We start from the raw sequence: 25,503 nt of genomic DNA on the forward strand, positions 1-25,503 counted from the left end.
CATAAATATAATAATTTTTTATTTAACAAATAATTTATTAAAGAATCAATCAAACATTTTTTTTATTACAATGCAAAAATAATAAATTTTTTTTTTTAAATAATAAGCTTATATATATATATATTAGTTAGACTTTATTAAAACTCTTATTATAATCCGAATCTAATAAGAAAATTAATAAATAAATTTGAAAAAGAAAATAAAACTCCTATTATCTTCCAACAACACTGATTCGATTAAAAAATAACTTAAAAATGAGAATTTTTTAAAATTTTGAAAGGAGAGTGCTTACTCAATTAGAAAGGTCATTAGTTCTCTTTTGAATTTTACAGGATCAGCAGATCAAGATATTTGTCGTCTTTCAACGGAAGAAATAAAAAAGAAGTTTTTTTTTTTGAAGAAAAAAGAAGCTTTTTTTCGTTTCTAAAACGAAGAACATCGGAAGCCCCGCCGCGGCGGGGACCTCTCCTTGGCTTCTACTTTGCTCTCTGGCTCCCTTCTTCTTCTTGTCGAAGTTCAGCGTTCGATTAGGCGATTAGGGTTGAGGAGTTTTGGTTCTCTTTGCCATTTTTGGGGAGAATCATAACTTTTCGTTTCATAAAGAGATTTTGTAGTTGGGTGAGGAGATGACGATTGAGTCGCTACCGGGGAGCTCTGGGATGTTGAATCCGTCGCCGAAGAGGAGTATGAGCTATTTCGGCAATCGATATGTGCTCGGCCTCACAGCTACTTCCGGCATCGGTGGTCTTCTCTTCGGTTATGATACGGGTGTAGATTCTTGTTTTCTATCTCATGGTTCTTGTACTCGTTCGATTTTAGACTACCCCTTGAAGCATTTTTTGCTGTCATTCTCTTTTAAAATTGGAAATAATGTTTGATCCTAGTTAATTCTTTGCACTGGTGATGATGTGGAAACTTTGAAAATTGGAAGATATGTTTTCATGGGGCGATTTTAGGGGGTTTGTCAAAGATTAAATTTTGATGTTTTTTTTTTTTTCTTTTCAGAGTTTTATGAGGATTTGGCTTTGATGGCTGATTTCAAGATCTTGCTTATTATAAAGCCATTTGATTCAGTGATGCTTTCTTTATCCTAATTAATTTTGTCCTATGATGATGGAGCTGATTTTACTACTCAATATAACTAAATTATTAGAAAATATAACTAAATTATTTAATATCTAATAATGTAATTAAAATGAGGATAACTCCTGATCCATAAAATTTGTGGCATTTATAATATAATTTACCCCATCTCAGTAGGATATAATTTTTAGATTTTGTTTTTCTGGTATTTCATAATGTGCAATCTGACAGTTATGTTTGCTGTTTTTGATAATCAGGAGTTATATCTGGGGCCCTTCTCTATATTAGGGATGAATTTAGTGAGGTTAATGACAGCAGTTTCTTACAGGTGTAGTTTATATTCTATTTATGGAAAATTCCTAACATTCCATATATTTTTAAGGATAATATTCTGATTGAATTATTGGATGATCATGTGTAAATTGTAGGAAACAATTGTAAGTATGGCATTATTTGGTGCTATGATTGGCGCTGCAGCTGGTGGGTGGATAAATGATGTATATGGGAGAAAGAGAGCCACCCTTCTCGCAGATGTTGTATTTATAATTGGTTCTCTGGTTATGGGTATGGCCCCATATCCTTCTATTCTTATAGCTGGGAGGCTCCTAATTGGTCTTGGTGTTGGAGTTGCTTCTGTAACTTCTCCGGTTTATATAGCGGAAGCATCTCCTTCGGAGATTCGAGGAGGATTAGTAAGCACAAATGTGCTTATGATTACTGGGGGGCAATTTCTATCATACCTTGTAAACCTTGCTTTCACTGAGGTAAGATTTATCTTCTATTTTTTTTAATCTGATGTCATATGTTTAAGATATTGGATAGTTTACAATTAGTTGGAATATCTTTACCAGCAATGCATGTATAAGTGCTTCCAAACAAACTTTGCTTTTACTTATTTTGAGTGTGAAGGGAATTTTTCATTTTTGTGGGAGTTTTGAAGAAGTTTATGGTGTTTGAGGTTAGTGTTGGCTTCTAACTACTTCTGAATAAATGATGGATTATCAAACTTCATTGATTTTCAAAACCGGTTTTCTAACATATCATGAACAAATTTGGCGAAGAAAGGTCATTTTTATGGTTTAGAATAAGTCTTTGATGTTCAATTTAACTATGTGAGCCGAAAGTGATTTGAATGACTAGATTAAGGATTTTTTACACTTTTCTTTCTTAGTTTATACTTTATAGAAGGCAAAAGTGATTCTAAATGTCTAAAATTTTGATTTAGGAGCTATTTGTTTCACTGACATTTCAATATTATGTCTATTTTATTAAAAGATGTTAACTATTTCATTTGTTGACATATCTAAATAGCAAACTTGTATATGATTATGATGCTCGAATTCAATGAAATCTAGATGTCATTAGAAATTGGCAGACTGCTTGGTACGTTCTGACAATTCAATATTTTACTCTTTACAATCATAAAAATACTACATCTTTTAATATTATACATCGTAAATACATCGGAATTAACAAATAGCTGTGACATCTAAATAAAATAGGTCCAAATAACCCCTTAACTAAAATCTCACCTTGGGGTTTTACTAAATACCTAAGCAGAAAGCACTCTGGCTGTTATTAAAATCAATTAGTGGTGATACCATTGAACATTTAAAAATTGCATCTCATTCTCCTGGGCATTATTAAAAGAAATAATCTAAAAATGATAAGTAGAACTAGAAAACAGAAAATTGTAAAACAATTAAAAATCGAAGTCTGTGTTAGAGGACCAAGTGTTTATTGTCATAGACGGTCTTTAAACTCCTACAAAACACTTTTTCCTCTTCTTATGAGAAAAATCAGAGCCTGTGTTAGAGGACCAAGCCTTTATTATCATCGACTGTCTTTATAAACTTCTACAAGATAGTTTTTTTCCTTTTATGTTAGAAAATTGGAGCTTGCATCTGAGGACTGAGCCTTTATCATCATCAACAATCTTTAAACTCCTATAGGATACTTTTTCCTCCTTTTACGGCAAAAATTGGAGTCTGCATTAGAGGCCTAAGCCTTTAATGCCACCAACTATCTTTAAACTCTTACATGACAATTTTTCATCTTTTACAGGAAAAATTGGAGTCTGCTTCAAATGGTTAAGCTTTTATTGCAACGGATGGTCTTTAAGTTTCTAAAAGACAAATTTTCCTCTTTTTACGAAAGAAAATTGGTGCCTATGTCAGAGGATTGAGCCTTTATTACCTCCGACGGTTTCTAAACTCTTGTTGAACCATTTCCCTCAATTTATGGGATAAAACTTAAACCAGCATAAGAGAACCGTGCCTTTCCCCACCCCCGAATGGGGTATTTGTAGATCTGTGAATGGGAGAATTAAGAATTTTCTTTCTTTTTTAATTTTTTTTTTTTTTTTAGGAATTTTTAAAGTTAAAATTAAGTTTTTCCTATTTTAAAAATTAATAAGATAAAAAAAATCTTAAAAAAAGTGGTCACTGCCTTTATTATTTCTACAACTATGATGGTTAACAAAAGCAAAAAAAAAGGCGGGGCTTTGTATGCGTGCCCACTCAGTGTGTGGCAAAGAGCCGTGCGCAAATCCCCGCCTAAAAAAAAAATCTCAAGCACGCAATCCTAGCCACTATCTGTCAGTCGAACCGCCTAATATTGTTTAGGCCTAATTTTTGGCATGGACCATCTGAATAAGAGATTTTGGGGTCTCTTGGACAATTTTTTGACATTTTGAACTCAATTTTGACATTTTTGAAGCCTAATTGGGACTCAACAATCAATTTCGGGCAAGTTTAAATATTCAAGAGTAGAATTATAAATATTTCTTTTCCTTGATCGACATGCCAACTCTATGAAATGTTGAAATTGTAATTAAAGAGATTTAATTTAGTTTACGAGCTCGAGGGCAAGTCCGTATTGATATTTAGGGAGCAATTGCACTTTGTAATTTTTTTAGAAATTATAATTTTGGTTCGTAATTTTTTGGAAGGCTAGAATGTATATTTTCAGACCCCATGAGCTTAGACAGATGAAAATATGGTGCAACTGATACTTAATTGAAAATCGCCTTAATCGAACACAAATCTTGAGGCATATTTGAGTTTAAAACTTTCAAAATTAAATTTAGAACTATCTGAACTTCAATTTCACCAAACTTAAAGTCAAACTGAATGTCTCGACAAGATGAACCCAACTATACCAAAAGTTGTCTAATATGTGGTCAAATGAGTCCAAATCAAAGCCTGAAGCATAATTGAAAACTTCATGACACTAATTGAATGATCAAATGATATTCAAATTCGGCATGCTTTTAGCCAAATCAAGCGTCCCGATGAGATGAATCAAACGAGCTCAAGGTTTCTTAATAAGGCACTTAATGAAGAAACAATCTATGATTTGGGGAATCATTACAGGCCATCCGATGGAGTGCTCCAAAATTTTTCTATATTTAAGGGCATGTCACTTACAAAAATCTATAAATAGGCCCCCACTTTATACATGAAGAGGACCATTGGCTAGAGATTCAAGTGAGCTTTAAGGCTTGAAGAATCTTAGAGCTCCACTCGGGGATCATCGCCAACAAACTCTCTTCGACCAACCACTACCATCGAACCTTTTTCATCTGATCTCCGTTGTTAGACCTTTCGTTAGCCAACGTCGCGGTCGAACCTCACATCAAACCTTTGAGGTTTGACCACTATCATTGAATCTCTAGCACTTGACTGTCGATGTCGGATCTCTAGTGTTAACCACTACCGTCGGACCTTTTGTCAGTCGACCTTTATCGTTGGATCATCGTCAGCCGACCACTAACAAAGGGCTGCTGCTGCCTGACCGCAGTCGTTAGACCTTTGTTGCTCAATTTCCACTATCAAACCTTCATCGCAAGAACCCCATCTTCAGTCTTTTTGCTAATTGGCCCCGTCGTCAGACCTTCGCTGCCAAAGTGTTGTCATCGGGCCTGTGGTCACTCATCCCCGAACATCAAAACGGTCTCTACTACACTTTATGCAAATTCTCCAAACTCTTGTAATTTTACCATCTTCAAGATAAGAGATGAGCCAATCTTTGTAACTCATACACGCATAGTGGAATTATTCAAATGGGCAAGCCCTTGTGATTTTTTATTTTTCGAGTTTTCCACATAAAAATCTTTGATGTTATCTGAGCTCTTTCATTTATTTTTGTGTGCTGATTTCTCGGTGCAAAGCTAGAACACAAACTCTCTCATACAACTACCACTAATTTTCTAGTCCACAATATTGATCATTATATGCTAAGAATTTTATGGCTTCATTGGTACATTTTTAAACTTATAACTCTTAACAGGTTCCGGGTACATGGCGTTGGATGCTTGGTGTTGCTGCTGTGCCAGCTATTTTCCAGTTTTGTTTGATGCTTGGTTTGCCTGAATCACCTCGGTGGCTTTATTTAAAGGTATTCCCAGTCAAATAAGAGCTTTGTTGTCTGTTGCTTTATGCATGAGCAATTGAACTTTAGGCAATACCTATTTGCAGAAGGACAAGGCTCAAGCTATTTCTGTGCTTTCAAAAATTTATGATCCTGATCGTTTGGAGGAGGAGATAGATTTGCTTGCTCTTGTTTCAGCTGAAGATTTGTGCTCCAAGAAGACTGTCAGCTACTTGGATGTGTTTAGATCGAAGGAAATGAGGCTTGCATTTTTTGCTGGAGCTGGCCTTCAGGTAACTGGTGATTCATATGAGGCTTTTAAATTTCTTTTAGTTATTTGAATCTTGGAATTTCAGTTTAAAAAAATTCAAATCAATGTCTTCATATTCATAATCAGCCTATCAATTATTGGCATTTCATTTTATTTCCTACGATTTCCTTTGTTTCGAACGAAGCCTTGTTGTTCAAAATACCCCTGCAAATTCTGATACCATGTTTCTTCTTGGTCCTCATTTGGTTTCTTGTAGACAAAAGACATGTTTTAAAATTTATAATTTCATTTTCAGTCTTTTTGTGTGTGACAATGAAATCATCATGGATTTTAGAAAATTTTAGCCTTGCTTTCACTCATTGCATGTGTGAAATGGAAATCATCATGGATTTCGAACGTATTTGTTAAGTTCAAAATCAATATTGAGTTCTTTTTACATCCAACCAAATGCATAATCTAGTGAACTCTTTACTTTTCAAAATGTGTTGTCGAACTTCAAGCAACCAGATGGGCCTTAAGTTCTTTTCTCCTATTTCAGCCCTCTAATATTGCACTCATTCTTCTCTATGGTGATTCTCCAGATAAGGTGGGGATTCTTACTAATTGAAGCCCTTTATTCACAATTCCTAATTAATCTAATGGAAACTTTAATTGAAAAACCAAATGAATTACATAATTAATTTGCTATGCCAGCTGTTTTGTTAGGTAGCAAAAAGCCATGCCCGATCTCTCCGGGTTAGGCCATCTTAACCATCCGGAAAGTTATAACATAAAAATATTCTTCTGAAAATTTGTAATTGCAATTTTACCTTTGGGAGAATTTTGATGTTCAAAATGTGGAATTTAAATGATTGAAAATTCTTTTAAATCCCTAGAACATCCCAAGAATTTGAAAAAAAAATTGCAAAAAGATTCCTGTGATCTCTTATCTCTTGAAGAGACCATGATATATTTTGTAATATTCCATTATTTTAGGTATTATGCAATGATAAAAATGGTTAATGAAATCCCTTATACTTGGGATTCTACTTGACGGCCTGATATTTCATCAGCTTTGACTTACACCTGAGGGTGATATGCCATTGGCATAAAATTCCACCTTATGGGGCTGTTCGGCAACAAGTAGGATTTAACTCTAGTGGGATTTAGTGAATCTTGTAAATCCGGATTAATTAAATGTTAAGGGTGTTAAATCCTAAAAACTATTTGGTATGGTGTATGTTAATGACACGTCTTGGTATCTAAAACAACTAAATACTCCAAGAGATTCAGTACAAAACAAATTTTATTGATAAGAAAATCAATTACGAACAAAAGCAAGATACAATGATCCTCTTTAGAGAGGAGGATCATCTCTCCTAAACCTTAGGTGTCGCTATGATCCCTCACACAAGAGAACTATAGCACTCAAGACAAAATATGCATAAGAATAAAAGAAACCCTACTATGGCCTTAAATAAGCTTCATTCCTCCCTCCTAAATCAACCTCCTTCCTAATATATTTCCCTCCTTAATTTGAAAATAATTCAATTAGGAAAGGATTTCGTAATTGATTTTCTTCAAATATAATGTTTTAATTCTCTACTAGGCCCTACCGCATTAGCTGGTGGGGTGGCTGATCACTATGGGAGGTCTTTTGGGTAAGGGGAATGGACGACAAAAGGAGGGGGGTGGCCCGAACCATGGGGATCGGGTCATGTGAGGCGAATGGAAGGAAGGTGGGATTCCAACCACGATACATGGGGGAAATATGGAGGGATCATGACAACCGCTACACTGGAGGAGGAAGAAACTATTGGGGTGGTAGAGATCCTAGGGTGAGAAAGCTAAGGATGCCAATATTTGAAAGGAATGATGCTTATGGGTGGGTGTACCAGGTGGAGATGTATTTCATGGTGAATGAGTTGAATGAGGAAGAGAAGTTTACGGTTGCATGGCTATGTATAGAGGGGAAAGCTCTAGCTTGGTTCCAGTGGACGATATAGGAGATGTTTCCTAATTGAAGTGGGCAGATTTGGGGGCTGATTTGGAGGAGATTAATTAGGAGATGTTTACTAATTGAAGATGGCTTATTTGGAGGCTGAATTGGAGGAGATTAATTAGTAGATGTTTCGTAATTGAAGAGGGCAGATTTAGGGCTAATTTGGGAGGGAATTAGCGGAGGGCTGTTTTGGGATTTTCTATGTTTTGTATGCTTTAAATAAGTTGTTTACCCTAGGGTTCAATTTTTTTCTTGAATTTGGTTGAATTTGAGATCCCTTAGGTTTTTGGGCTCTAGCGGCGTCTAGAGGTTTGGGAGAGATAGATCCTCCTCTCGAATAGAGGATCAATTATATCTTGGCATTTTCCATTTCTATTTTATCAAATAATACAAATTATATATCCAAATTTGTATGCAGGCATTTCAGCAATTCACGGGAATCAACACTGTAATGTACTACAGCCCCACCATTGTCCAAATGGCAGGCTTCTCCTCCAACCAGCTTGCTCTGCTACTCTCTCTGATTGTTGCAGCCATGAATGCTGCTGGCACCATTGCCGGGATCTACCTCATCGATCGCTGCGGTCGACGCCGTTTAGCTCTGACGAGCCTAGTTGGTGTCTTCATCTCCCTTCTCATGATTGCAGGAGCATTCTCTCTTCAATCCTCTGGCATGAGAGCTGACTACTCTGACTGGAACTCACTCCATAGCTGCTGTGGAGCAAACCATGGATGGCTTGCAGTGCTTGGCCTGGCTCTGTACATAGTGTTCTTTGCGCCGGGGATGGGTCCAGTTCCATGGGCGGTGAACTCCGAGATATACCCAGAGGCATATCGTGGAGTTTGCGGAGGAATGTCTGCAACTATCAACTGGGCATCTAATCTGATCGTCGCACAGTTCTTCCTATCACTTGTGTCGATTGTTGGAACAGCTGAGACTTTCTTAGTTATTGCTGGGATAACTGTGATGGCATTTGTGTTTGTGTACAAGTTTGTGCCAGAGACGAAGGGTCTGACATTTGAGCAGGTGGAGAGATTGTGGAAGGAGAAGGCATGGGGCAATATTGGAGGTAGACAACAGGCTCTGCTTGGTAGTGTGGCTTGAAGCTTCTTGCAATGGCACTTTTGACTAATCTGGATAAAAAATTTGATCATGATATCGGCCCCTTTTTTGTTTTTTGAGTGAAAAAAAGGTGGCTGGTTCTTGTAGTTCTTTGGTGTTGGATTAATTATTCTGTGCGGTTGCTGGATGCCGTTCGGAGGCAAATTAGAGTACGTCATATCACCTTCTTGTTGTGTACCGGGTGACACGACATGCTCTAAGTCTTCTCTGAACAGAATAATTTCTCCTTGGTGCTGGGCCAGTGAATAGTGGGATGGTATAGATGTCTGTCAGAAATTTATGCTGTTCTTGATGCTTAATATCTTGTGACTTCGTGCTGGATGTATTGAACAGCTTTCTTATGTAAAGTTTTAGTTGAAAATAATGAAGTCATAATTCTGATTGAGAAAGAATAATTAAATTCTGTGATTATGCAGAAAAAAAAAGTATACTAAATGATATCTAGAAAATTTTTAATTTCATATATTGTTTTAGATGTTTAATTTAATCTCTCAACTCATTAAATTTAATTGATTTGATTATGCTTCCAACTTTAGTATTTCTAAACCCTAAAATTGACAGGGAAATTTTTCATGAGGATATTTAAATTTTTTAGATTTGGTATCTATTTAAATAGTTTTTTGGTTATTTTATTTTTAAAATTATAATAATATTTTTATTTGATTATTATTTATTTATTCTTTTAAAATTTTGTGTTATAAAAAATTATTTTTTATAATCAAATCTAATAATATGTATTAGTTGTAAGAAATCTTTTATCTAAATTTAAAAAAACAAATTATTTATCAGAATTAAAACAGTTAACAAAAAAGTTATTTTTTTTAAAATGGTTTCTCAACAGGACAACGATCTTCTTTGGTTAAAAAATATTAAAAATGACTTTTTTATTAAATTTAAATGAAATATTTTTCTATTAATCTGTTGCTATTTTATATTTCTAAAATTACATGCAAATGCACACGTAAAATGATGTATTTTTAATAATGTAATATAAAACATTTTGAAATATTGAGCATGTTAAAAAAAAAGGTTATAATCATCTCCAAGAATTCTCTCATGCTAAACAAACTTTATCACTTGTAGAGGGTTACTTTCATAGTTTGAAGTTTTTTGAATGTAATAAAACATTTCTTTCAAATAAACATCAACAAAACCAACAAGACATCTTTTGTAAGAGTTAATACTTGCAGTACCATACAGATAATAGCAAAAAGATTACGATGATATGTCAGTAAAATTTATATATTCAAAGTGGTAAATCACTAAAATTCCAATAGAAAATTGTAATGCAAGGAAATGCCGAACAAAACAACATAGAAAATCATCATTCAATTATCTTCAATTATTAGTTCATTACAACATACAACACACCAACATCATTAACATTTTAACCAAACATATAAAAAATGGAGAGATTATTCTGTGTAGTGTCCGAACTCCGGTCAATTCGGACGGACCACATCATTCAATTCATTGTGCATTGGGTGACATGACGCGTTTGGATTGACCTCAGAACATGCATATGAACACCTCACATAATAAATTTTCCAAAAAATTGAAGCAGAGCCATTAGGTACATACAGCTGCAACCATTTTAGCTTTTGACATGCTATAACTGGATCAAAATGCAGGGCATATATCCTCCAAGCTGTGTAAAAAAAGGAAAAAAATACAGCAAATGAACAAGAGTTGACAGCATATAAAATTGATGGATGAATGTTCAGATTCAATAATCAGCGAGTACCTTTTACCCAGACATTCAATGATATCAGTAGTAAGGGTTGATCTTTTCTTGTTCTCAAAAGCAAGTGAAGCTGCTTTTCTAAGTAGCGCAGAGCCTGCTATGCTCCCAAGAACCATTGGATTCAATGAACTGGAACAAGCAAAAAATGCCAAAAATTTATTCACACAATGCTGAGATTATTCTTACAATCATCCTTATCGTCTTCTCAATGCTGATAATGTTCATCTACTCGTCACTCATCTAATAAATTGTAAATCAAAATCCATTGAGTGTTGTTTAAGTATCCAAGTTTATTCTTAAAAATCACTTTGAACAATCATATAATCTTAGATTTACTCATCTTAAGAGTATATTTTCTACCTTCACTATACATAAACAATATAAATCAAAAGCCAAAGATATGACAGGAGAAAATTGAAGCATACCTTTGCATGCTGCTTTCATTATTTTTAGTTGAAAGATGGTGGCGTGCCCAAGACGAGAATACTGCAACACTGGCAACATGTATGAGAGCAAATACACAGCTTTAGCAATATTGATTATTGAATAATCAAAGAAAAATTCATATAATGTATAATAATTAAAAAAAACTTAATACTAAAGATGAAGACACAGCTTCGAACATGAAGAAATGAAGAAATTTGATATCTTATCTTCTAGTTAAATTGCATCTCTATGATTAGAAAAGACAAAAGGCTGAAGAGTATCATCATCAAAAAAGTACAGGCTAACAAAATAATTTAATTGGAGAAAAGTGGCATTAATAAAAGGAAAAAATGAGGATGAAAATATAGCACAGGTAGACGAACTAAAGAACAAAATATTTTAAATAACCCACCTCCCCGAAAGAATATCGCCTTGTCCACCACAACGCCTAGGGGATCCAAAAATGCTCACCTCATTAACTTTTTGGCATACAAAAAATCAAACAGAAAGTTAACCTCAACAAAACGGTGCTCTGAGGAAGGCATTGATATGAATTATACTTGAAAATTATGACCCTATAAATGAAATAAAAGCAGTTAGAATAGAACATCAAGTTAAAACAATTACCAGTTAAGCCATCACTAATAAGGTCTGTTTTTCCTTTTCTTAAGATGGTTACTCCTCCAATGCTGATAAAAGAGGAAATCTTGGTGAGATTGTTCTTCTATTTTACTGCAAAAGTAATTAGGAATGCAGAAAACAAGCGAACACCTTCTAGCAAGGGATGACAGTTGCTCATAAGCATCTTCATCATTTACTTGACATTGTAGGACCTTTTCAACTAAGCGTTTATACTCATTGACATTCGGTGTTAAGATAGCCAACGAATTTCCCTTTACTAGATCAAGCTTGTTCGTTACTAGAAAAAGACCATCCTGTGAAACATGCACAAGTATAAAGTTTCAAAGTTGAATTTAAAATCAAAATATATGAAATTATAAAGAACAATTATAAGTGGAAAATGAATGACTGGGAATAATATTCAATCAGTCATAACAGACATACCCCATCAATAACGGTGGGAATTTTGGCATCACGAGCTTGCCTAATGATATCACCTACGCAATTCTTAGAAGACGAATCAATGGTGAGATTCAATAAAACTAGTTCTAGATTATAGCCCGTTAGGTTTGTAAGCTAATGTGAAAACTCAAATAGGCACAATAACATGGAAGAATAAACTCATCTTCGAGTGTTCTTGATGGAGTAAAAGGGTAGTTCTCTTTCTTAATTTAAGATTTTATATACAATATTATATATAATCTCAAGAACGTTTGTTAAGGCATTCAATTTTGTTAGAAACTTGAAACATGTACGACGATTACTCAAATTTTAATCAAGTCAAAATCTATTTCCTTCAACATGAGAATGACTTGCTCCTATGTCTTTGTGCATTCACATTTGCAAGATCCTATTTAGAACTTCAGAAAATACTTATAAAAATTAAAAAATATGGTTCAAAATAGCTCAAAATTGGCTTGGAATTGATCATTTTGGACTCAACTTGAACTTGGCTCAAGTCAAAATCAAAATGTTCAATTTCAGCTTGAGATTTGCTCCTTGAACTCGACTTGATGCCATATCTACTATTTATGTTCATAAAGGAAGTGATTACCTCAGGCTCATACAACATTATAGTTGATCCCATACTTGTTTCTAAACATAAAAGCATAATTATGCAGCAAGAACCATGTTGAATGTTTTAAATAGTAATCACAGAGCTAAAGGCATGCAAGAGACAACCAGGAAATAATAGCTCGTTAGCTTGTAATTCTTAGGAAAGATAATTAACTACACCTCTTATTCACACCGTGACTCGGCAAAGACTTAGATATCTTGTTAGCATCGGATGAGATGATATAGTTCAGAACATTTCATGAACTAAATTACAGCTTACCTACAAGATTATAAGAAGCAAGCACTCGAAAAACCCATGGATATCAAGAACAATCAGAAAAATAAAAAAAGCAGCCTTGGGATGAACATTTATAACAGAGAGGAGCTAGATTATTTACCCAAAAATAAAAGGAAGCAAGCATGGTACGCAAATGCATAAAGTAGTATATAATTATTGGAAAGAAATTAAACAAATTGATGCTTAGGAAACTTTGAAACACATTAACACACCAGAAGAAATGGATCCCTTCCAAGACCAGGACCGACAACAATGCAGTCAAACCTTTCCATCCACTTCTTAACTTCACCTAGTACCTTGGCAGAAACCGTTGCTTTCTCATCATCTCTAAAAAGATTGACATCATTAGAACTTAGAAGAAGGGCTTAAGCTTAACAAATAAAGCCAAAAAAGGCACCTCACGCTGTATGATTCTTCAAGAATAGGATGAACAATCAACTCAGGACTATAAGATTTTATAACTGCCGCAGCATCTTTAGTGCAGAAAACATGTGACAAATCCGCACCCTGAATGACTAAATCATTTTAGACTTTCCAGTATGATAAATTGAGAGCTAATGCAAGAGAAGAGAAAGAACTAACAATTTTGAGGGCTGATATGGCAGCAAAATAAGGAGCCCCTGTATATTCACGACACCCACCAATAACTGCTACCTTTCCTGAAGGATGGCCACAAAAAAAGGCCTTGTAAAAAGAAGACACCCGGCTGACTATGCAAAAAACCCTAAACTGCAAGATAAAAGAAAACTAGAGAAATAAAATCACACATTACTTCTTCCTTGGCAAGCAAAAGATTTACCAGCTTGGCCCTTATAAAGACTAGGATCCAATTTAGGTGTAATTTTTCGCATGACACCCTCAGCATCAGCTCCTAAAGTAGAAAGGCTTGAACTTATTGCTCGTCCTCCTCCTTCCATGTGAACCCTACAGCAGTAACCACCCAAAGATCTTATCAGAAAAAGCTGCCTCCTATAAACAGAGGAAGATGCCAGCATGCAATTCTCCAAGCAGATGGAAGAATCAATGAAGTTCATGTCATCGCGGCTTGCAAATCAAGTCATCCACCTGCACAGTTTCACAAACCACAGAAGAGAAGATAGTAACTGAATGGATTAAACTCGAATTTTGTTATTGTACAAATTTGCATTAGACGTCGAAGAAATTAAACAAACATTTCACCTAATTTTGAGATACTAAGGGGCTGTTTGGCAACAGGATTTATGCAGGATTTGAGCAAGATTCATACTAAATCCTGCCAAACGGGATTTGAGCTCCCCGTAAATCTCACGGCGGAATAAATCCTCCGTTTCCCGCTTTTTGCCGTAAATCCCATATTTACTAGATCCTATAGTTCGGCGGATTTACCTTTACGGCCAGCGAGCTCCCGTCGTTGCTTCCGATAAAAATGTCGTAACTTCCGATCCGACAGGAAGGGAAAGTGGTCGAAGGAGCGAAGTCGAACAGCAACGAAGGAGCCGAAGAAGCGACTCATGCAATGTCTACACCTCCTGCGAAGCAACCAAGCCGAACAGCGACGACGAAAAGAGAAGATGAAAGGGCAAACACCTAGAGGCCATTGTTGATTAACTTAATTAATATAATTTAATATATTAATAATTAAATAATTAATAGTATAATTAATTAGTGCATAAATTAATTATATAAATTAACTTAATTAAATAATTAGTAATTAATATATTAAACTAATTAACTTAATTAATATAATTTAAAATATAAATTATTAAATATATAATTAATAGTGTGAATAATAATTAATGAGTAGTAGATTTCTTAAGTGATTAATGAACATTAAATTTAATTTTGAAATGAGGCAATCGTCTTAAATTATAGATTCTGTTGACAAACAATTTCATGGATTTAAAATGATTTAACAACTATTTTACCAAAGAGTTTTCATGATTTAGCATGCTTGGAATTTATTAAATATTTACATGATTTACTAAATCATATAAAAGTTAAATACTACTTTTGGCAAACGGGCCCTAGCTTCCAAAGCTTCCTCAGCTCTCGATCCCTTAAGCAAACTTGTGCTAGAAAATTCAAGGAGCAAGAATAGCCATCAAACACCCTTTAGCCCATTTGATTGAGTGACTAGGGTTTCTCAACCCTAATGCATGGAAATTCAATGATTCGAGCTTTTGATATCCCATGTTATATAAACAAGGGCTCGGAACTTGTTGCTTTTTCCGTCATTTGACGTCATCCAGAACATTGATCCAAACGACATGGATCCAACGGCTCAAATGCAATCTGATGTGGTTAAATTAGCCTCACCATTACTCTCGAGTTGATGTTACAAACTTCTTAAAAAATAACCATCATATTAGTTTAATTGAATAATTAGTAATATAATTATCATTAATAATTTACATAATTGATCATATAACATGATTTATATATTAATAATTAATTAGATTAATTAAATAGTATTATTAGTAGTATAATTACATAAACTAATTTAATTTAATTGAATAATTAGTAGTATAATAATTATTAAATTAGGTTAATTAATATTTGTAATTTATTGGTTATAACAGCTATTAGTAGTATAAATGTCATTAAATTAGTTTAATCTTTAACTAATTAATTAAATCATTAGTATAAGTATTAGTAAAATAATTTATATTTTCAAAAAAAAAAAAAAAAACTAATCAATATTAATTTTTCATGTGCTCTTTATTAAATTTTCAATTATATTGTATGAATTTAAGTAGTATTTTTATGTTGTATGTAATTATCTTGAATTTATAATTATCTTATTCACATTTAAATCCCTAACTGTCATAAATCTCAAAATATATTACCAAATAAATTTTCAGGATTTAGCATTATACAAAATCTTTTTCTGGATTTAACAAGCTCAGTATTTATTAAATTTGGATTTACAGGATTTACTAAATCTCATTTGTTGCCAAGCAACCACTAATAGAAGAGAGAGAGAGAGAGAGAGTGAGTGTCGGTACTTGTTTAGCTCAGGTTGGACCCACCCAATGACGAAGTGGCCTCTAACATTTCAAAGCTCGGACTATCTATCTCTTAGGCTTCATTTGAGACATCATTCTTACTACTTTTAAGAGTAATTTTTTAGCACATAAATTTTTTGAGTCATAAATTTTTATACTGGAAGGATGCTTTAGAAAGCAGTAAGAAATTTTAAATTTAGGTTATTATGATAAGCTAACATTCAAATTTATGAGATAGCAATGTCAAATCATTGTAAATCTTGTGCTTGTAATTATTCATACTAATTTCTTCTATATGCTGATTAGAGTTTATAATTTTTCATTTTCAAAACTTCAGAGTAATTTAACCATTTCATTCGACCTCCATGCCTTGAATACTGTCCATTCGACCTTTGTCGTCGCCTATGATTCGTCCGACCACCTTCGCTCCGTTACGATCCCTTCAACCTCTATCGACTACGATACCCTCCGATCTCAATTTCTAGAATATGATCTCTCTGGCAACTATTACTTAACTACGATTGAGAACTATTGCCCAAGTATATCCCTCATAACATCATCTTATGGAAAAAATTATTACGTGCGGGTCCGGATTCATTCAATGATCATTAAAAAATGCATCACGTCGTCCCAAAAATATACCGTGTTCGAGTGCTCCGTATCAAACACAGAACTAAACAAATCTCGTGTCCAATGTCCGCGCAAAATAATTGCTCTTGACCATGATTTTTATTAGAAAATAATATAACAACGAGCGAGTATGTCTGTAATGAATGGAACGGAGAACTCTTTCTCTTTCAAATGCTCTACAGGCGAAGCCGTCATTTATCTCCGGCGCTCTCTTCCGCCCTCAAATCTGTGAGGCCCGCATTTTTCTGTTCGAATCTCAACCCTAATAAAACCCAAACATCCCTCCGGAACAGAATCCCTAAATATAAGAGCTCAGCCGATCCCCTCCTTGCCGGCGGCGATCGCCGGATTGCGCTCTCACCCAATCCTTCGCTGTCTGCACCATCCGACCACACAACTTCCTATATTCTCGCCCGTCTTTCCGAACCCTCTGATCGTCCTCTCGATTTCGATTTCCTGCTCCAAAGCTTCAAGAACAAGCTCACATCCGACCTCGTGCTTCGAGTTCTCAGAAACTACAAGCAGTTAGGGAGATCGCGAACCCTAGAGTTTTTCTCCTGGGCTGGGTTTCAGCTGGATTTTCATTTCGATGATGAGGTGGTGGAGTACATGGCCGACTTCCTCGGCCGCAGGAAGCTCTTCGACGACCTCAAGTGCCTTCTGAAGACGGCGGCATCGCGGAGTGGACGCGTTTCGGCGCGGTCGTTCGCAATCAGCATACGATTCCTAGGGAGGCATGGGAGGATTATGGAGGCACTTGCTCTCTTCGAATGGATGGAATCTGAGTTCTTCTGCAGCCCGGATAATGCTGTATTCAACAACATGCTCTATGTCCTCTGCAGGAAAGATCCGCATGGAAACTTCATTGATGCCGCGCTCTTATTCTTTCGACGAATTGGTAAGCCTGATGAATTCACTTACAGTAATATTCTCATTGGCCTGTCCAGGTTCGGTAGATTCGATATTGCCATACAGGTTTTCCATGAAATGAGTAGATCTCACTTGATTCCTACTAGAACTGCTGCCAACATACTTATCAGGCAATTATGTTGGAAGAAGAAGGAACTCGTAGAGAAGGTTAAAGTCACAAGTGTTCGCAAGCCCTTTGAAATATTGGTTCCTTGTGTTAGAGCCAAGAGTTGCATAGAGTCAGCAGTAGATGTCTTTTGGGCGATTTTGGAGTTGGATTTGGTGCCTAGCGGGCATGCCATTAATGCTCTCATTACAGAATTATCCCACTTACAGAAGTTTGAGGAGGCCTTTGAGATTTTGAAACTGGTCGGTAGTAGGAAGCTGAGATGTTGCCATGAGAGTTATATTATAGTTATACAGGAATTGTGCAAGGTTTGCAGAGCACAGGAAGCTTGTGGTTTGTTTGAGAAGATGTTGTCTGAAGGGTTTAAGCCAAAAGTTTCTTGCTACAATTCATTAATTCAAATGCTTTGCAAGCTAAGGAATGTGGAGGGAGCAAAGAAATACTTTGAAACCATGAAGAAGAAGAAGAGGTGTGAACCAGATTGTGCAACATATACTTTGCTAATTCATGCATACAGTGAAGTTCAAAATTGGGAGGGTGCTTATGAGTTGCTGATGGAAATGATGGAAATGGGATGGAATCCTCATTTTGATTCATATAGGTTGGTGGGTGGGTTTTTAAGAGAAAATGGAAGGCATGATTTGTTGATGAAGATGGAAAGGGAAATGGATGTGCAGTTGTTACATGCTCATTGTAAGGCTGGAAGAGTTGATGATGCCTATGAAAAATTGAAGGGGATGATTGGTAAAGGATTTTATCCGCCAATTTACGCAAAAGATGCATTTGAGCGAGCATTTAGGAAGGCTGGGAAGTGGAAGATAGCCTCTCAAATCCTCTGTCAAATGGATCAAACTCATAAATAAGGTATGGGGTAGAGACTTTTAGGAAGATTTCTCTATTGCTGGTGCGGGAAAACCAAGCAAAATTGATGGGAACAAGCACCCCTAACCCACACTAAGGCTTCATTTGGGGCGGTTTTTTTACTGCTTCTTAAAGCAGCTTTCTTATACAAATATTTTAAAAAAGCTGCTTTAAGAAGCAGTAAAAAAACCCGTCCCAAACGAAGTCTAAACGATGGGAGATTATGAAATAGGCGGGGATTATACTAAATATCTTGACAGTCTTCATGAAATCAAAGGCTTTCTTATTCCTTTTAAAAGTAATTTTTTAGTAAAAAATTTAATGAAAGCAAAAAGCTATTCCAAATGAATCCTTATATATGAATGTTGATTGTTTGGTGAAATATAACATATCTTAGAAAAGCCACTTCTTTCAAATTGTGTTTTCTTTTTTTTTTTTTATTTTTTTTATTTTCTGATGTTTTACAGTAAATAGTAACATATCAAATATTAAGGTTTAGTTCACTCACATTTGGCAATTGTTATTGGCGACTTGCTATCCTTGTGCAAGACCAATAGGATGGATTCAAAATGAAAATTCTTGTAAAGAGCTTTTCATGCAATAAGAGCTCTTCTTGTGCAATAAGAAAACCGGATCGAACATAAGGTTCAAAGTTTAAAGGCTTGATAAAAGTTGAACTACATGAACAACAACAACAACAACAATATCAAGCCTTTATCCCAGTACGTGGGGTCGGCTACATGAATCCTTTTTCTCCATTGTGTCCTATTAAAAGTCAAATTCTCGTTTAAATCTAATAAAGAAAGGTCTTTCCTAATATTTTCTAACCAAGTCTTTTTTGGTCTACCCCTACCTTTTTTAACATAAGTCAAATCTAATACCTCTAATCTCCTAACCGGGTCATTGGAAGGCCGCCGTTTTATGTGACCAATTGAAGACAACACAATTAAAATTAGGTGATTTGACCACATGCAAAAAACATAGAAGATGCAGCAATTAGAATAGTAGATAAATATAATCTCGAAGAATTGGATTGGTCAAGTAGAAGGGATTAGACCAAAGGTAATATTGATGCACATAGAGAACAATAGGATTAACTTGGTGTCGTTGGGTTCGTATTTCCGAGACGCTCAGTTTGACTGTAAGCTCGCTGAAATCGGAGTTCGGGTGCTCCCAGAATTAATTTTTGAAGTTTCCAACTAGCTTTTTGCCTCGAGATTCGTGCCCGATCAAAATAATTTCATGAGAACGTATCAATTTTAATTATTCATATTATTACGGAGGATGAAATGTAAAATTTGGCAATAGCAATTGAAACTTGATTTTTGAAATAAATTAAGGGTTCATGAAATTAGGTTTTGAAATACAATCAATTGAAGGGTATAAAATACCCATTAGGATAAGTGAATTGATTATGTCGTACATTATAAGATGATTTTTTACTGTTTTTTAAAATAATTTTTTAGAAAAAAAAAATAAAAAGTTATTTTTAGCAGTAAGAAAATCATCACAAATGAAGTCTAAGGCTTCGTTTGGGATGACTTTATTAATGCTTCTTAAAATTTTGAATCAGAAAGCTGCTTTAAGAAGCAGTAAAAAAGCCATCCTAAATCAAGCGTAAATCTGATTTCTCTCTGCCCTTAATTCCAATTGCTTGACTGGTTTGAATAAAAAAACCCATCATATATTATGATTAGTTTAAAATTTAAATTTATCTAATTAAAAAAAGTAATTAGTAGGCTTAGCTATTTGAACTAACATTAATCAGTCAATTAATTCAATGTGAAATATTTAATTAATAAAAATTAACTTGATCCAAATTTTCAACTTAAGGCATTTTGTACATCGTATAGTAAAATTTATTGATTAATTTGTATTACTTATTTTAAATTTGAAAAGTTCTAATTCAATCATCACGATGTTTATGTTAGATTAAATTGATTTTTGTTTATAATTATATGTTTTAAAAGTATATAATTATTAATAATAATTTAATGTTGAGAGACTTTTTTTAGCACAATGTCGGATTTAAAAATAGCTCTATTTGACTCATTTTCAAATGTAGTATAAATTGAGGAATTTTAAATATTTAAAATTATATTTTATACTTCTTTTGCTTCATATCAAAGACCCCAAAATTTAAAAATACATAAAAATAAATTATATTTTATACACTGCCGTTGCCAGATCCCAAGTCCTGGATGAGAAAAGTGGAGGGTTGTGTTAGGTAGTCGACAGTCAGCATAAAACTTGTCGAACAATAATGACATGAATCCTTTAAGAAATTGTGTTAATGCTAGGGCGTCTCCTATCGTATTACGGAGGTGCAGGATACCCACGTTTTAGCCTCCACTACCTATTACTTTTTCTGTTTTACTGGTATACTCTTCCCTTTTTCACGGTTAGTCTACTTTTAGCTAAAAGGTTTGTTACAGCTACAGTAAAAGGAGAAATTATATATAGACGCATTATAGAGTAGAAAAGGGTTGTTGCTTCTTTACAGTCCTTGAAGAATTTCAAGAGGAATATACAGAGCTTTGAAGCCTTCTTCCTCCTTCTTCCTGTTTCTTGTTTGCTGGTGTTTTCTTTGCAGGTCCTGGAGTACATCAGGGTGGTATCAGAGCCAGCACAGCAACATGGCGGATAAGGGGAAGGAGCCAGTCTCCGAAGAGGGACGAAGTGTAGATGCACTATGGGCAAACTAGGCTAGCACTGTGCGACAATTAGAGACGTTGTCCGCCGATGTTCAGCGATTATCGATCGAGATGCGCCGCGAGTTTAATCTCCGTCGAGAGAGGAATGCACCCCCTCAACCTCGCCAAAATCAGGCACAGGCGGTGGCCCCTGTTGTCCGGCATGGAGCGGGCCTCGAACGACAAGGGCGTCAGGTACAGCAACAACCATTTGATCCCTCTGATTCGGAAGACGATGTCAGAAGACATCCCGAAGATGATTTGAGTGACTCTGAAGACACAGCAGAGGGAGGTGATTATTTCCAGGGTCATCACAGACGAAGGCGGCGACAGTATCCTCAGAGGAACCAAGCTGAATTCAAGGTCCGGGTAGATATACCTTTCTTCGACGGTCACGTTCATATAGAGGATTATTTGGATTGGGAGAAGGCTGTCGAAATTTTTTTTGACTATATGGAGATTGATCAATCTAAGCAAGTTAAATATGTCGCCTGTCGATTAAGGAGTGGCGCTAGTGCGTGGTGGACGCAGGTGCTGCAAATGCGACAACGTGAATCCAAAGGACCTGTTCGCAGTTGGAACAGGATGAAACAGTTACTCCGTTCTCAATTCCTCCCGACAGACTATGAACAAATCCTCTATATGCAGTATCAACAATGTGTACAAGGCAATAGACCGGTCAGTAAATACACGAAAGAATTTCATCGCCTATGTGCGCGCAATAATTTGAACGAATCCACGAATCAACTGGTGGCTCGTTATATTGGGGGGTTAAAATACGGTATTCAAGACAAACTAGAAATGAATTCTGTTTGGTCTTTATCTCAGGCAATCAATTTTGCCTTGAAGGCTGAGATGCAGATGAGCCGTTCTTTCCGATCGCCCTATACTCGACGTCAGACGGCGGAAACATTACCTGAACATGGGAAACAGGGCACAAGCCAAAGTAAGTCTTCTGCTAACCCGCCACCTAATTGGCAGTCACATAATTCACCTAAACCGACGAGTATTGTTCCAGAGAACAAGTCCACTTTTAAAACCAAAGCAACCTCACCGAGCAATCCTTATGCCAAGCCTTCGACATTGAAGTGTTTCCGATGTTTCCAGCCGGGACACAAGTCAAATGAGTGTCCTCAACGGCAACAACTCCAATTGTTAGAGAATGACCAGACGGAGATGCTCGAGCAGCTTGAAGATGAAAATGCTGGCAATTTCAAAGATGTTGAGGGCGATGAGGGTGACCCGTTGCTGTGTGTAATACAGAAGTTATTAATTGCTCCCCGTTAGAGCATGGCTTCTCATAGAAATGCTATATTCAAAACGAAGTGTACTATAAGCGGCAAGGTTTGCGATCTGTTGATTGACAGTGGCTGCACAGAAAACATCATAGCTCGCTCCGTGGTACAAGCGCTACAGTTAAAAACCACGAAGAACCCACAACCGTACAAAATCAGTTGGGTAAAAAGAGGTGTAGACATCCAAGTGTCTGACATGTGTCAGGTAACCTTCTCCATCGGTCGACAGTACATTTGTGAGGTGCTGTGTGATGTTCTAGACATGGACGTGTGCCATTTAATTTTGGGCCGTTCTTGGCAATTCGACGCCGGAGCTACCTATGATGGGAGGGCTAATGTTTACACCTTAGAATGGAAAGGCAAGCGGCTTCGACTCTTACCAAAGCTTGGCGACGTTAAATCACAGGCTACTAGTTCTGCCACTTCTTCTGTGATGCAACTAGTTTCCGGCCCCAACTTGCTCCTCATGTGGACAAAGGCAGAACCTATGTGGGCCTTAGTAATCACTGATGCCGCCAGTTCCCAATCAAATCCAATTCCTGAAGAGGTCCGACAGTTACTTGAAGAATTCAAACACATCTGTCCTGAAGATCTCCCAGCGACATTGCCGCCGCTACGAACCATTCAACATCAAATTGATCTATTACCGAATGCTGCCCTTCCAAACTTACCTCATTACAGGCTTCATCCAGCAGAGCAAGAAGTTATGCAGACTATTGTTGAGGATCTGTTACATAAGCAGTTGATTCAGAATAGTATCAGCCCCTGCGCCGTTCCTGCTCTTTTGGTACCGAAGAAGAACAAAGAATGGCGTCTATGCATTGACAGTCGTGCTATAAACAAGATCACGATAAAATATCGTTTTCCTGTGCCAAGGATCGAGGAGTTACTTGACAAATTAAGCGGGGCTTCAATTTTTTCGAAATTGGATCTACGAAGCGGATATCATCAGATCCGCATTCGCCCCGGTGACGAATGGAAGACAGCTTTTAAGACACCATTTGGCCTTTTTGAATGGCGAGTCATGCCATTCGGCTTATGTAACGCACCCTCTACGTTCATGAGAATGATACAGGACATCCTGCAACCTGTATGGGGCCGATTTTGCATAGCTTATTTTGATGATATTCTAGTGTTTAGTACAAGCTTGGATCAACATGGTGGCCACCTGAGAGAAATTTTCATTATTCTACAACAGAACACACTTTTTCTTAATCTCCAAAAATGTGAATTTGCTACCTCTCAGGTACAGTTTCTCGGATTTCTGGTCTCCGAGCATGGTCTGTCAATGCATCCGGAGAAGATCTCGGCAATTGTAAATTGGCCAGTACCTGTTTCTTTCTTTGACATTCGGAGCTTTCATGGTTTGGCAAATTTCTACAGAAAATTTATCAAAGGTTTTAGTTCGATAATGAGTCCTATAACAGACTGTTTAAAGTCTAAAACCTTTAGTTGGGGCGATCTTCAGCAACAGAGCTTTGACTCCATCAAACATGCCCTCACCTCTGCTCCCGTTCTGGCCATTCCTTGCTTCGACAAGCTCTTTTTAGTGGAAACAGATGCTTCTTCCACCGGCATTGGTGCAGTATTGTCGCAAGAAGGACGTCCGGTTGCGTACTTCAGCGAGAAATTGTGCCCGTCTCGCCAACGTTGGTCGGCGTATGAACAAGAATTTTATGCAGTCATTCGTGCCTTGAAGAATTGGGAACACTACCTCCTACATCAGGAGTTTGTAATTTGCACGGATAATCAAGCATTGCAATTCATTAACAATCAAAAGCATATCAATAGAATGCATGCTCGATGGGTCTCTTTCCTCCAAAAGTTTTCATTCGTGCTTAAGCACCAAGCCGGTCGACACAACAAAGTTGCCGACGCGCTGAGTAGGAAGGCTATGTTGTTAACACAACTACAAACCGAATTCACAGGATTGCTTTGCCTGCAGGAGCTCTACGCCTCAGATCAAGATTTCTCTGTAATCTGGCACAAGTGCAAGAAACAGGAACCGGTACCTGAATACTCCATCCGTCATGGCTTTCTTTTCCATAATAATTTGTTGTGTGTTCCTGTGTCCTCTTGGCGACAATTTTTAGTGCAGGAAGCCCATTGCGGCGCACTAGTAGCCCATGCTGGCCGTGACAAGTCCCTCGCTCAATTAAAGTGCCATTTCTATTGGCCACGTCTCCGCCGAGATGTCTTCCGTTTTGTGGATCGGTGCGCTGTCTGCCAAAGTTTTAAAGGAGGAGCTACAAATACTGGTCTCTATCTCCCGCTACCAACACCAGATTCCATTTGGGAGGATTTAAGCCTCGACTTCGTTCTGGGTCTTCCTCGTATAAACAAAGGAAACGACTCGATCATGGTGGTCGTCGATCGTTTCTCAAAGATGGCACACTTCCTCTCATGCAAGAAAACCTCAAATGCCCTCCATGTAGCTCACCTTTTTTTTCACCAAATTGTCCGCCTACATGGTGTACCGAGGAGCCTTACTTCTGATAGAGATGTCAAATTCATCAGTCACTTCTGGCGGGAGTTGTGGAAACGATTGGGCACTGATTTGAATCTTAGCTTCGCATATCATCCACAATCAGACGGACAGACTGAAGTTGTCAACCGGACACTTGGAAGCATGCTTCGCTGTTTAGTGCAAGATCACCCGAAGCAGTGGGAAGAAATGTTGAGCACGGCGGAATTTGCTTACAATTCAATGGTGAATCGCTCAACGGGTAAGTCTCCGTTCAGCATAGTTTATACTAAAATTCCTAATTTGGCTTTAAATGTGGTCGTTCTACCCAAATGCAAGTCTGGGGCGGCAGCCAAATTCACTAGCCATTACACTAAGATGCTGGAGGATGTTCACACGCACTTGACCAATGCTAACATGAAGTATAAAGCGGCAGCTGATGTACACAGGCGACAGCAATTATTCAATGTGGGCGATCTAGTCATGGTGCGACTACGCCGGGAGCGTTTTCCTCCCGGTACCTATTCTAAGCTCAGTCGGAGATGCATTGGACCCGTTCCCATTAT

At 36.6% G+C, this 25,503-nt stretch overlaps 3 protein-coding genes across 3 annotated transcripts; 2 read left to right on the forward strand and 1 right to left on the reverse strand.

Moving 5' to 3' along the window:
- Positions 1–434: 434 nt before the first annotated feature.
- On the forward strand, positions 435–9,224 carry LOC110095627 (inositol transporter 1). The gene is made up of 6 exons (XM_020821245.2): positions 435–768; positions 1,341–1,411; positions 1,512–1,847; positions 5,374–5,481; positions 5,562–5,747; positions 8,125–9,224. Exons 1-6 carry the CDS (start codon positions 627–629, stop codon positions 8,809–8,811), a joined length of 1,530 nt encoding a protein of 509 aa, XP_020676904.1. The 5' UTR covers positions 435–626; the 3' UTR covers positions 8,812–9,224.
- Positions 9,225–10,131: 907 nt separating this feature from the next.
- LOC110095628 (ATP-dependent (S)-NAD(P)H-hydrate dehydratase) lies at positions 10,132–14,401 on the reverse strand. Its single transcript, XM_020821246.2, has 12 exons — positions 14,340–14,401; positions 13,774–14,039; positions 13,557–13,633; positions 13,372–13,481; positions 13,187–13,301; positions 12,065–12,127; positions 11,771–11,934; positions 11,627–11,688; positions 11,412–11,478; positions 10,999–11,067; positions 10,574–10,702; positions 10,132–10,477 (listed from the first exon to the last, which is right to left on the reverse strand). The coding sequence occupies exons 2-12, from the start codon at positions 14,006–14,008 to the stop codon at positions 10,450–10,452; spliced, it is 1,119 nt and encodes a 372-aa protein (XP_020676905.1). The 5' UTR covers positions 14,009–14,039; positions 14,340–14,401; the 3' UTR covers positions 10,132–10,449.
- A 2,358-nt stretch (positions 14,402–16,759) lies between these two features.
- On the forward strand, positions 16,760–21,190 carry LOC110095624 (pentatricopeptide repeat-containing protein At5g01110-like). Its single transcript, XM_020821242.1, has 2 exons — positions 16,760–18,435; positions 21,079–21,190. The coding sequence occupies exons 1-2, from the start codon at positions 16,760–16,762 to the stop codon at positions 21,188–21,190; spliced, it is 1,788 nt and encodes a 595-aa protein (XP_020676901.1).
- Positions 21,191–25,503: the final 4,313 nt, after the last annotated feature.

The sequence above is a fragment of the Dendrobium catenatum genome, unplaced genomic scaffold (genome assembly GCF_001605985.2).
Source record: "Dendrobium catenatum unplaced genomic scaffold, ASM160598v2 fragScaff_scaffold_1105, whole genome shotgun sequence".
NCBI lineage: Eukaryota > Viridiplantae > Streptophyta > Magnoliopsida > Asparagales > Orchidaceae > Dendrobium > Dendrobium catenatum.